The sequence below is a fragment of the Drosophila erecta genome, unplaced genomic scaffold (genome assembly GCF_003286155.1).
Source record: "Drosophila erecta strain 14021-0224.00,06,07 unplaced genomic scaffold, DereRS2 tig00000021-arrow-pilon, whole genome shotgun sequence".
In the NCBI taxonomy this organism is placed as follows: Eukaryota; Metazoa; Arthropoda; class Insecta; order Diptera; family Drosophilidae; genus Drosophila; species Drosophila erecta.
In genome coordinates this window covers 6,387,378-6,400,374 of record NW_020825198.1, presented here as the reverse complement: position 1 = coordinate 6,400,374, position 12,997 = coordinate 6,387,378, and the positions used below count along the sequence as shown (strand labels likewise).

Sequence of the window (12,997 nt, the reverse complement as noted above, 5' to 3'; positions counted from 1 at the left end):
TAGGCTTTGAGGGCGTGGCTGCGTCAGGGGCGTTGGGGAAAAGCGCAATCAAGCGTTTCTAGATAGTTTTGCTGCGAAACAAAAAAAGTACAACAAATTTTCTACTACAATGCCTACAAAATACTGGCAACAAAGAGAAAACAACTTTACACCCGCGCTCCCCCTGAGAAAAAATGTACAATATCATAAAAATTCCAACGAATACGAGTGGATAAAACGCAATGCTCACAAAAATGGTTACGCACATTGGGCAAAGGCGGCATGTGTGTGAGCCCCAAGGATTTCCGGAAAAAGGACCCACACCTGAATCATTCCACAGGCAGTCGGAAAGGCACCTTCTGTTCATCTGCTGTATGCAAAAATTGAAAAAATACAAATTTCCCATTACAGTTTCCCATTTCCATCCTCTTTTTTGCCTCCTATAGTGTTTTTCCAACAGAGCCTGCAGTTGGCAGTAAAATGAAATGAGAATTGTAGCCTTGCGAGAAAATTGTATACAAACCGAAATAAATATAAATTATAAATACTGTGTTAAGGAGAACGAGATAAGCTGGCTATAGAGACCAAAATTGTACATTTGCATTTAATTAACGTTCATTAAATATTTACAGCTTGCGGTAAATTACCACAAAATGCTTCGGGATGCATTTGAAAGTGGTGTGAATACTGGCGATGCACAAACGTGGGCATCGCAGTAAATGAATCATTTTGTCCATCTATGTGTCAATAGGGTGGTCAATATTTTACCTAAGTAATAACGTATATATATATTTTTTAAGCAATATATTTACTTTCTATCTTTCTGTCTCGCTTGAAATATTTATTCAAATAATATTCGACTACTGCTTTAATGTGCCTAGGAACTATTCGTTTGCCATTCTTATTGATTCGCAAAGTAATTATAGGGATCAAATAAACTTAACCAACTATTTTCCTTAGATCTATTTCCCAATAATTTAAAATTGCTAGTTGCAGCACACCCTACTGACTGTGTTTGAATACCCAAGTGAGTATGTCCGGTGCACTTCACATTCTGCGGTGCCATTCGGTTCGGGGCGTGCGAATTTTCGGTTCTATTTGGTTCGATTTGATGCGTGTTCCGCTGCGGTTGGCACTTGAAGCCGTCATAGATGTTGGACATGGGTCCTTCGAAGGGTCGTCGGGGCTCAAGGGGTCAAGGGTTCAAGGGGCCGACTGTGTGCAGTAACAGTGGTCGGAGTTGTTTGAAATTTCGCTCTTCATTATGGGATTTCCGGTGCAGGAATCTCTAACGGGCGTAAAGTCAACAGCAAAGTGTGAAATAAAGGAGATATTTGATTGGTTTTAGGAACTGCACCCAAGATTACACAGTGAACAAGAATTTTGGGAGTGATTTGAAGAATGTCCTAATCGATTTGGCACATTCGATGCACGTTTAATTAGATCGAGGAACTGTGCACATGCAACTTCTTCGGAAGTGCGAATAAATCAATCAGTGTCCCTGGCAGGTGATCAGATAAATTACATTTCTCAATTATTGCGGGGAAGCCGAAACCGAGACAAAGGCCATAAACCACTTTGGAGTCAGACTCATAGCAATTGCCATGAGTGAGCAGATTTTCCGCCCCATTTGGTTGCAGTGCGTCAATGGCGAATGGCTAACTTAATTTGCAAAATATGCAAAACTTAATAATAAATACGGAATTTTTGTACGCCGCGCATTGCAATCGATTCGCCACTTAAACTGATTGCAATGGAAATGAAAAACGGCAAAAGGAAGCACAAACAAAACCGAATTGCGAGTTTCCCCATTTTGGCTCAACGATTTTTCGTCTTTATTTCCATTATTTTTTTTTTCATTTTTTTTTTTTTATATACTGTATTCGATGACAGGCAAAACGAGGCGAGCGACAATTAAAAGCGAAATAAAAACAAAAATTGAGAGAAATTGTTAGGCGATGATGTCCGAGATGATTCCGCACGATACGTCACAGAACATTCAGCGTTATTCGAGTGGAAACTGTGCTTCACCTAATGAGAGGAGGTATTCGCCCCCCTCAAAAAAAAGGGGACAGTCTGTGGATTCTTTGGGTTGGAGATCTTGGGTCTATAAGTGTGAGTCATGCTCACGAAATTCGTGATCTGGAAACCAGGTTTCGGTCATTCCAAAGGAATGTGGCATCGGAAATGTTACCTAAGTTATGTAGTATGTATATTTATGTAGTATGCATATTTTGAAAATATTAGTAAGAACTAAGGTGTACCTTCAATGAAAAAGCAATTACTTCTAGTCACGTTTCCATCACTAATCGGAAGGACTCAAGCAACCAAGCGACTGAAAGAAAACAAATTTTATGCGACCACGCGCCATTTGATTTCCCCTTAAAAACTTACAAAAAAAACCGGGGCGAAAACCAACAGAGTAAAGTAAAGTGGAAATTCAAATGGAAATACTTGAAGCAGTTGCATCGACCAGTTTATCAAAAAGATGCTCCCGAAAGATTTCGCCCCCTCGAGTTATGCATTTCTTCCTAATGAACTCCGGGCCTTTCAGCGCTTTCTTCAGTTCTATTTCCTTCATACTTTTTTAGCTTTTCTGAGCAATAAAAATCGTAATGAAGCGGGGAACATAAAACAGAATGCCAGAATGGACGCCGACGATTTTGGAATGGGTTGAGGTGAATTTTATGCGCGTAATTAGCAGCAATTAGGGCGAAGGGGGCGGATATTCAATATTCGGTAAACAGAGCTTAACATGGACTTCTGGCCGGCCATTCATTAAAGTCTGACAGCAAATTACATTTTTTTCCCCCTGCGTTTGCCCTCTTGTTGTATCTATTTTTTTTTTTTGTTCACACGCCTCGAATGGCATTTGCGAAATGCAAATTACGCTAAGCAAATTAGCGCGGAAGCAGTAAAGTGCAAGAAAAGAAAAAATAAAAAATAGAAAACAGAAAAAAGGAGCAGGCAAACTTAAGTGAGGTGTGCGCCAGGGAAATTCAAGACAAATTAGCTGGGAAATGGTGGAGTTATGTGTGTATAATGCAACATGCGGGTGTACAATGCCAAATGAGCTGCGAACTTTGGTGCAAATAAGGAAACTAAATGCCCTGAGTGCAGATATTTATGGAAATTAATTCGGGTGACTCACTTAACCAGGAAAGAAAGTAAGTAGAAAAGGCCATGGGATGAATTAAATGGGATAAAATATGTTATTTTCGTGAATTTCCTTTCAAATGAATTCTTTTTAAAGTTTAGTTCTAGCATAAATCTTCCGTGTTATTTGTGGTATAAAAGTGCCGTTGTTATCTCAGCCAAAAGTGCAACAATGCACTTTAAAGCATTCCCGTGGTCTTGAGCTGGGTTAACTTCTTGACACCTTCAAGTCGTTACAATTAAATGTGAAATATAACCGGGGAGCAGGCTGTGCAGTCGCAGCCTCTGAAGGCCCAGTTAAGTTGTTAGAATGCACAATAAACTCATTCATAAGTCTGGCGTAAAGTCTCACAGCAATTTAGCCAAAGTCTTCACACCGCGACTGACTCGCCCACAAATCAAATTGCAATCCCCAAGAGCCGCGGCGAAAACTAAGCTGGGCTGAGTTAACCGCAATGGGCCGTATTGATGCACTCAAACAAAATATTACAACTAAGAAAACGGCAAGAAAATAATATGGGAAAAACGTAGAGCTTCTTGGTAATTTTCAAATAGTTACGGAACAAAATTGGTAGGTGCAATAAATATTTGAAAATCAATTTAACAAAAAATTAGTAGATAGTATTTCAGGTTCCCAACAACATTTGTATAATACCTAATGTATAACCAGAATTCTGATATAATAAGTTAAATATAAATTAAGTTACATTAAATTAAATGTAAATATAATTTAGTTAATAGTGTTTCCTTATTTTAGGAGTGTTGTAAAGGGCCACAGGAAGCGCGATGAGCAGACCGACACCTGGCCGCTTCGCTCATGACAAACTGGCACTCCAGGCGTGGCTGGGAAAGCGCCGGGAAAGCTCTGGGAAAGCGGCAGGGGGTGGTGGGCAATTGAAAAATGATGCCCGGCCAGCCGGTGGAAATGCATTCGGCAAATGAAGCCCAGAACGGCCCAGAAGCACGTGAACCCAGCAAACAAGACACAAAAAGGGAGCATCGGCAGCAGCTGTGGGAATTCAGTTTGAATGCGACCGATATGTCAATATGCCAACTGCTGTTTGAGTTTATTTTTTTGCCGCATTTATTTATTCGTTGCCCACTATGGTTTATTAGCGATCCACTAATTGCAAAAATTTGTTTCGCATCTATCCGGCGAGCCAGTGACAAATAAAAAAAGGGCAGCAGAGAGCAGGCGTGTGTGGTTTTGCTGCTTTATGGTCATTAAATATTTGAAAATGGAAAAAAAGTTGTTATCAGCGATTCGGGATCTCGGTTACCTGATGTTGAAATAAAATTATAAAGCATTTCGTGTTGACCCTCAGCTGTAGACACTAATTGAAAATGGCAACTGGGTTGGAGAAAAGTGGAAAATAAAATAACATGCTGTTTGTTTATTTTATTTGCCATGGGTAAAGTTGCATTTGCTGCGATAAGCAGCAAAATCACAATTGATAAAAGAAATAAGAGTCTAAAGAATAAACAGCACAGCCAAACAAAAAAATGTTATGTAAATAGTAATCAGATAAGGAAAAGAGTAAGCTGATAAAGAAGTTGATGACAATTTAACAGAGGGGAAATAAGAAATTTATAAATTGATATTAGAAGAAACCGTCTTTCATATCCACGAATACAGCTTTAAATAATAAATATTTAAGCAATTTGAATAATGTAGAGCATTTTAAACTGCACTTTATTCTTCGCAGATTTTTAAATATTTACGATTACTCGTAATTACGATTACTATATATTGATTAATTTGAGTGTAAATTCCAAAGTCCGCGCCTATTATATGTTCACCACTCAAATGAATCATGTTTCCCGCTGTGTCATTTGTCTTATCAAAGTTTTGCTTATTGTTTTAGTTGATAAGGAACAACACAGAAAATTACTCCCAAAAATGGCAAGCACCCAAAATTGGCAATGCTATCTGAGCAAAAAAAAACTCAAGACAGAACAGCGAACTAGATATTTTGGCCAAGTCTTCTGGGTGAAAACCGTTAAACGGCAACCGTTAGCTTTGATTTAATTAGCAGATATTTGCGGGCCTGCTAGAGTTTATCAAACCCCAGAGACAACACACGACTTTAGCATCAAACTGAGGCCATGGAGGGGATTTGGGCTTTGTAGTCGCCGGACTGATTCGTATGTTTCTCTCACTGGCTCTTAAAGCAGGTTTTCCATTTGGCCTTTGGCATAAGCCCCACACTGAACTACTCGAGCAAAAGCCCAGCAAAAGCCGCACAAGTCGCTCTCTGTGTATGTTTGGCTTTGTGTGCCAGTGTTTGGGGCACACAAATATGAATAAAAGGTACAGTGGGTGCTCGGGAAGCGGAACAGCGAATCAGCGGAGCAGCGGAAGGGATGTAACTCGAGGGCTCGACTAGCGCATACCCGTTACTCAGCTAAAGGGCATGCGACTGTTAGTTTTTAAGTCTTTTCGTTTTTTGAAAAGTACTCTTCCTGAAGCATCCCAATCGTTCGCCTTACCCGATGAACACTGTTAAAGGTGAAGTGAAACATCGGGCAAAGAGAAATATGCATGATGTTGTAGCTGCCGTTGTTTTTTATGATTATTCCTCTCTTTCTTGCGGCTGCTGCGTGCAAAATCAATAAATTCGAGCGGGTTCAAGAGGTGACGACAACGTTCAAAATGCCTATGACCTTCAGGCCTCCAGCTGACCTTCGCCATGGCCCCATCCCCCTTCCTGCCCCCTCCCCCCATCATGATACCATTTTCCGCCTTGGCAATTAAATTCCGTATGTAATTTTTTACACTTTTTTTTGGTTTTACTGGCCGGCACTTCTTAATTATCGTTGTTAAGCTGGTTATGGTTTGTTTTGCTTTTGCTGCTTTGCGCTTTGCCTTCTGATGAAATTCATTCCCCTCGGCCAGTGGCATTCATTAATTTATTTCTTGCCTTATTTGTTGCCCTCGCTTCGCTCTTTTGGTTATTGATATTAATAAAAACTTTTCTTTCCTCCCAAGAAGAAGTCCAAAAAAAAATCTGCCAGCAATCGCAATCGTGGTTGCTCAACAAGTTACGTCAGAGGGGCAAAATGCTGCGTTGGTGGGGATTTTTGTTTCAGTTTTTTTTTTTTGTCCGGATCCCGGAATACAAAACAAAAGATTAAGCTTTGAGGGATTAGGATTACAGCCTTGTGTACCAGGCAAACAAATGTGGAAGTCTTTGGCAAAGTACAGATAAGCGTCCGAATTATGGAATTTTAGTTTTTAAAGATATAAGAACCTCTATGAAAAACTTCCTAAGGCTGAGTTTAATTTTAAAGTAAATGTCTGTTGCAACTATTGTTTCTTTCCTTAGTTTTGTACTTCTTCTTAAAAGCTATTATTACTTTAATTGCCTTTGAATGTCTGTCTTTTTAGGCAGAGGTTATACTAATCTCTAGCCTGACCAACTAACTTTAGTTTAATTACACAGAGTGGCATTGGCCTGCAATTTAAATTGTTCGTTTGCCTTGAACTTTAACCGACTTGTCGTTTGTATGTGCACCTTTGCATTTGTGCCTCGGTTTTTTGTAGGTCACCGTATTCTGTTTTTTATTTTTGTATAATAATTCACTAATTACGTGGATCCTAAGATATGTTTAGAAACAGCTTGGGTTGTACAAGTCAAAAAAATGCAGATGCAGTTGGGCAGTTTTAAAGGGTTCGGGGTCACCAACGAATTCCATGGATCCCTTTAGCTTATAACTATCTATAACTTACCATCTTTAGCATTTGTTGCTCCCGTTGTTGTTGTTGTTGTGGTGGTGGCCATAGTTTTGGTTTTTGATTTTGTTGTCGCTGGTGTTGTGCAGACAGAGGCCTCTGCCGACGCCGACGTCGCAGCTCTGTAGAAAGCCGATGTTGTTGTTGCCGATGCGGATGTCGTTAGTTTTGTTGTTGTTGCATCCACAGCGCCAGCAGCTGACAAACTTCGCGAGCAGTGCATTAGTCACCTGTTCCTTACAGGTGCAAGAAGCAGGGGTGGCAACTGGGTGGGATTAGTATGCGTAAGTCAGCTGATAAGGGGGGAAAAACGCGAAATTTGTTAATCAGCGGGAGGATAGGTGGGGAGGGGCTGCAGGGTATTTCGTAACCAGGAAGTACACAAAATTAAAAATAAATTAAAAGCAGTGGTTGTTTGGTTATCTTATTGGTCAGAAACGATATTTTGCATTTTATTTGTTGAATTTTATTTACGTATTTATTCAACTGTGGTGCTATTTTGCTTCAATTGTCCATCGTTTAAGTTTACTGCATGTTAACTTTCGTTGCTTTTAAATATCAAATCTATATATTGATATTTTGGCCACTCTTCTGCTTCTCTACTTTCGGTTCACTTAAGTGGGCACGACTTACTATTTGATATTTTTGCTTAGCACATTTTCTTGCACACTTGCAGCTGCCTTAATTTACAATTGAATTTATCAAATTTATTTGTGTTATTCTTTCGCTGGCTCTTTTGTTTTTATTTTATTTTTGTTGCATGTGCGTCGGTGTTTATGCATGTGTGCGCGCGTGTTCGCGCGAGTCCGTGCGTGTGTACGTGAGTGTGTGTTTATGAGTGTTGGTGCACTGAGTGTTTGTTGTTGTTGCCAGTGACGCGTACGCGTGTTTCCTCGCTCGCACCTGCACGTTTTCACTGGCCCGTATGGTTGCCGCACTCTTCTAACGACCGCTGCACATGTTTTCGCTAATTTTACGCGATTATTTGTTTAGTTTCATGTGTAATTTCACAGTTTTTTGACGGCGACTCGCGGAGCGAGCACGAATTTGGTCACACCACATCGCCAGTGTGGCCAGGCGGCGGTCAGCGCCAATATACCAGGCGGCGCTGCTGAAAAATACCGAAACATATGCCTTTGCAGAAAATACTGCTGGCTTTTAACAGCACGCAACTAACAGCATTCTGTTAGGCAAAACATAATTAAATAATAACATTCAAATTTCTACAAAAACACTTACAATTCTAAGAATTTAAATAAATAACCAATTAAAAAAAAAACGTTTGATTGAAACACAACTGCAGCTAGCAAACGATTTAATAAAACCAAGACAATTTGAGAGGCTAACAGTACACAAAAATTCAAAGATCCGGTAACGTCAAACTCAGCAGAAAAACATTCTGGCAGCCTTCCAACAGAGTTTTCAAAACAAAAAAGTAACTGAATTTACTTTTTATTTGCTTGCCAAGGAAATGTGGATTGCCACTATAAGTAAATAAAAATCACTTTAATGTAGAAACCTGACCTCTGGTTTTAGTTTGCATGCCACATTATATGAATTACTAAATAAAGCGCTCATTTACGAACATGTTTTTTTAAAGAATGTTTCTTAAATCTACTTTTTTTAAAATTTTTCTTTCTGCAATAAACTCGAAACGTATTCATTAGTTAAGGTCCAAAAGGGATAAGTGACCTTGGCAGAAACATTTTTACAAGTACCCACCATTGTCTAAGACAAAATCGATGTTTTTTACAATTTGGCGAAAATCTGTGACCTTGACAGCAAAATATGACACAAATATCTCGACAATTGAAAAAACGGCAACAACAAGCGGCTTATTTTATAAGTGAGGTAATTTCGGATGACGAAGATCGCCTGAATCTCCCACTCGCTCCCAGTTTCGTACATTTTGTTGCTGTTTTTGTCGCCCACTTTGCATGGGTGTTTATTTATTTTTTGATTTTTTTAGTATTCCGCACGGTTGTTGAGTGAAAGTTGCCACCGTTTAGAGTAATGTGTTTTGTTGTTGCTGCGGCCACGCCCACTCCCCGCCCGCAATATCGTCACCTGTCGCTGGATGTGAGTGAGGTGCTAATTCGACAGTCAATTGTGTAAAAAAGAGTACGGCTAACAATTGCATAATATCAAAGCTGAAACCGAAACTCGAGCAACATTTTTTGGGCGCCAGAGATCAGACAAAAAAAGCGGCAATAAACCAACTCCAAGAAAAGCCATAAAAATCGACAGAACCGAAATGAGTTTTATTTTTTTTGTTTTGTTTTTTGTAACTTGGGGGGAAACGTGTTCTTTCCATTGCCGAAATCAATTTTGTTGCAGAATTAAAAGCCACAAGCTGGGGTCATAAAAGATCTGCAGAAGATCAGTTGCGAGATCCCAGAGTTTCAAGTCAATGTCCTTTGCAATCCATTTCGATCTTTGATTTCTCTTGATGCCCTCAAAGAAAGCATACTAAAATAGACGGTCAATGAGTTATACATTTGAACATTAATATAAATAGCTTAACGTTCTGGTTGTTGAATATAAATATGAATAATATGCAAAACATCAAATGATATAAATCTAACATCAAACTGTTCAGGCCATCACTCTATATGATTATAGTTATTTAAGGGTATTGAAAGCTTGTTTTAATAGTCTGTGCTCCTACTTGAATTGTATTCTTTTTATTACCTTTGGCTGTAAATCGACTTGGCCCTTGCAGGTTTGGCCTGTTTGCAGGCCTCTTGTTGGCCAAAAGAGCCCAAGAACGAGTTCTGAGCACCGATCGAGCTGGAAATGGATCGATCGATCGCTATATGAAAGTCCCATGTGGACAGGAGATAAGTTTCCTTCAATGCACAGCAACGTTTTCTCCATCAAACGCTTGACCCATTTAACTACATTTAAATGGGCTCATTTGCATAGAACACATTTGGACCATTGTTAGCCGGTCGTGTGGGCGTTTTGGTTCGGTTTCTGTGCATTTCTAATGAATTATTAACCCAGAACCGGGGAAAACGCATCCCAGAGATGCATCTTCCCTGCAGAGACAGTCGGTCCAAAGCTAATTGACTCTAAAAATAGCCGGAGCAGGTTTCTCCTACCAGTCTGCGTCTGAATCTTGAGTCTGCATTTAAGTCCGTCTGGGGAACGGGTTTCCACCGCAGACCGAAGACCGAAGACCGCAGAGGAGCCACAGATCCACAGAGCTTAAGATTCACCATCCAGCGAGCAGAACGAGCGATAGGGCCAAATGCGTTTCTTGTAGGAGCGTTTAGCCAAACAAGAAAACCAGAAAAATCTGCTGATCAAATGTCGCTGCCTGGAATCGAGTCAACAAGGAACGAGAGTGAAAAAGTGGAAAACCTGCGGAAAAGGGGCAGTTGCATGCAGCAATCGATGATCGGGGAAAGACTGAAATAGAAGCTAATCGCTGCACAGTTGATCAATGCAAGCGATTTTGTAATCACAGCATTAGATTTTGATACTTTTCTTTTCATAGATCTTTAGTTTTTTTAGGCTACAAATACATTTTTTATCCTCCTCAAAAATGACCCAAGATTACCTTAATCCAGCTGAATTTTAAAGTAAACACAGCTTGCAGTTGTAAGCCAGCAAGATATTGGAAAAACCAGGTACTTTTCGGCTAACTGCAGTCCTAAACAAACAAGGAAATATTAGCATTACGACAAGGACTTCAGAAAACCATAAATTTTATTACTTGCATAAACTTATTTCTGCCATATTCCCGGAGTAAAACCACTACCTTTAGCCGATAAAACAAACATGATCGATGATGGTCCCAGCCCTTTTTCGTGGCCCAACAAGATGGCCAATTACAAGTGCAGCTTCGTGGCCAAAACGGTTTGGCTTCCCGATACCAAGACCAAGTTGGTCCAGTTCAATGACACTCAGTGCAAGAATTGGCCAAGTCGATGGTAGTGATACTGCCACTTTTCCCCACCTCTTTCCCACATTTTAGCCCTGTATGCTGGTTTGTCCGCCAACAAAGTCAACTGCGACTGCGCAGCCGTCGGTTTGTATAAAATGCGATGGGCCTAAAGAAATTTCAAACAGTTGCGGCCGTGAGGCGCTAGTGAACGCATCGATTGAAATCCAAGGAGGTTTAGAAAATAAGTCGCAGGAATGAAGCCCGTTGCCTTGATCCTCGTTTTTCTGGCCATCAGCCAGGCCAGAGTGCTGAATTTACCCAACGAGCCGATCGATGTTCCTGTGGCCATTGTCCAGGATAAGCAGCCACCAGCAGCTTTATCCTTGGTCAACGAGGAGCTCAAGGAGCAAGCTAAGCCGGAGGAAGTGAAGCCAATTAGCCTGGAAGAAAAAGCGAGGCACATCGATGGGGAGGATAAGCCAGAAATTAAGTCTAAGACTGAGGAGATTAAAGAACTAGAGCCAGTCGTTGAAAGCGTCACAAAGCAAAAGGAGCTCAATCGCCCGGAGATCAAGAAAGGCTCCCTGGAAATTGAGGAGAAGCCTCAGGAAGTCAAGCAGCCAGAAATCAAACAGGAGACTACAGAAATCAAAGGGGAACCTGCTCAGAATATTTTGAAATCTCTGCCAGCTGAAGAGGCCGCTATTGTGCCTGCCGTGGAGCTCTCCCCGAATCCGGAGGACCAGGTGCAGTCGGTTGACCAGGACGCCGCCCATCCTCAGGTGCGCCAAGCCACCCAGGCCACGCCCACCCAGCAGAGCACCACCCAGGGCAACTTTGTCCAGCAGTTGATCCAGAACTCTCCAATTGGTCAATTCCTGAATCAGTTCCAGCCGCAGCCAGCTGCCGCTGCCGCTGCCGCTGCAGCTCCAGCTCAAGCCCAGGCGGATGAGGCTGCTCCTGCTGCAGCGGCTCCAGCAACTCCGGCTCCCACGGTGCCCGGCTTCCTGAATCCCCAGGCCGCCATCACCTCCGCCCAACAGGCGGTGCAAAATGCGGCCCAGACTGCCGTCAATGCCACCACACAGGCGTTCCAGGGCATCCAGCAGTTCGCCAGCAATTTGGGCAACCAGTTCCAGAACACCCTGTCCAGTTTGACTGGCCAGCAGCAGCAGGCGGTGTCCACCACTCCGCGTCCACCAGGTCCCATCCAGCAGTTCGTCAACAATGTGTTTGGTGGCAATAACAATGCCACGGCTGCTGCTCCGCCTGCCCAGCAAGGTGGTAATCCCCTGCAGGGTATCATCAACTTCCTCGGTGGCAATCGTCCCCAGAATGCCCCAGCTGCCGCTCCAGCCACTCAAGCGCCCGAAAAACCCGCCGTCGATGACAAAATCGATCCTGCCCAGGATGAATTCGCCCCGGAATCTGAAAATGAGTTGCGCGCCAGTGGCGAAAGCATTGACGACTCCTTCGAGGACGCTGCAGTGCCTTCCAACGAGGTTATTGTGGTCAACGACGATGCCGGCGAGGACGGAAACGCTGTCCACAATCATCCGGTGGCCACCGATGCAGTGGCTCTCTAATGGGTTGAGATTCCATTAGGCAAACCCACAAACCGACTGACGCCATTTTCGTCGACATTTTTCGATAGGGAAATGCTTCTTTAGTTTTCTAAGTGCATGCACCGCAACAAATTATTTATTTCATACACAGCCCAGGAATTTAAACATACAAATGAGAGAACACAAAATCATTAAATAAAACAAACAACTGATAATATTTATACAGCTTTTGAATGGGCTCATGAAAGTGAAAAACACAGGCGAAGTTTATTCAAAAATTATCTCATATTTATTTGAATTATTTCCACTTGTTTTCTTGATTTATTATTTTAATGTTGTCCTTGTTTTGCTTTGTTTTTTGTTTCACATTAAGGTGGTTCAATAGCTCAAGAATGGTTACATCAACCAAAACGCGCAGTAAATGTACACATTTATATAAGGCTAATTATCTGAAATGTTTCGAACCTAGGCGATAGAACAAAGGCTTCCAATTTAAACTAGATGTCGCAGCTGGAGTTGAACTTATGCCCAAATATTTAAGCTAGTTTTTATATATTTCGATTTTTTTGCTGAAATTCCATTTCAATTTTTTCGATTTGCTTTATGTATTAGTTATTCTTTAGCTACGTTTTCGGGTTTTACTTAATTGGGCTGCCTTACGTAAAGTTTTTG

General features: G+C 41.4%; 2 protein-coding genes across 5 annotated transcripts in view; one reads left to right on the top strand and one right to left on the bottom strand.

Annotated features, from left to right (window-relative positions):
* Positions 1 to 7,972, bottom strand: part of LOC6546256 (cyclin-dependent kinase 14) — a 96,705-nt gene extending 88,733 nt beyond the window's left edge. For 2 of the 4 annotated variants that reach the window (XM_026978059.1, XM_026978061.1), the window contains exons 1-2: positions 7,502 to 7,972; positions 6,866 to 7,161 (exon numbers count right to left, since the gene is read on the bottom strand). In XM_026978059.1, the coding sequence (XP_026833860.1) occupies positions 6,866 to 7,091 (226 nt within the window). In that variant the 5' untranslated portion in view covers positions 7,092 to 7,161; positions 7,502 to 7,972. The remainder of the gene's footprint in view (positions 1 to 6,865; positions 7,162 to 7,501) is intronic. The other 2 variants (XM_026978060.1, XM_026978062.1) reach the window with 1 other exon arrangement.
* A 2,946-nt stretch (positions 7,973 to 10,918) lies between these two features.
* On the top strand, positions 10,919 to 12,542 carry LOC6546255 (20-hydroxyecdysone protein). The gene has a single exon (XM_001971731.3). It carries the CDS (start codon positions 11,015 to 11,017, stop codon positions 12,344 to 12,346), a length of 1,332 nt encoding a protein of 443 aa, XP_001971767.1. The 5' UTR covers positions 10,919 to 11,014; the 3' UTR covers positions 12,347 to 12,542.
* Positions 12,543 to 12,997: the final 455 nt, after the last annotated feature.

Coding starts and splice junctions, on each gene's coding strand:
- LOC6546255 (XM_001971731.3), top strand. CDS start 11,015: ATGAAGCCCGTTGCCTTGATCCTCGTTTTTCTGGCCATCAGCCAGGCC.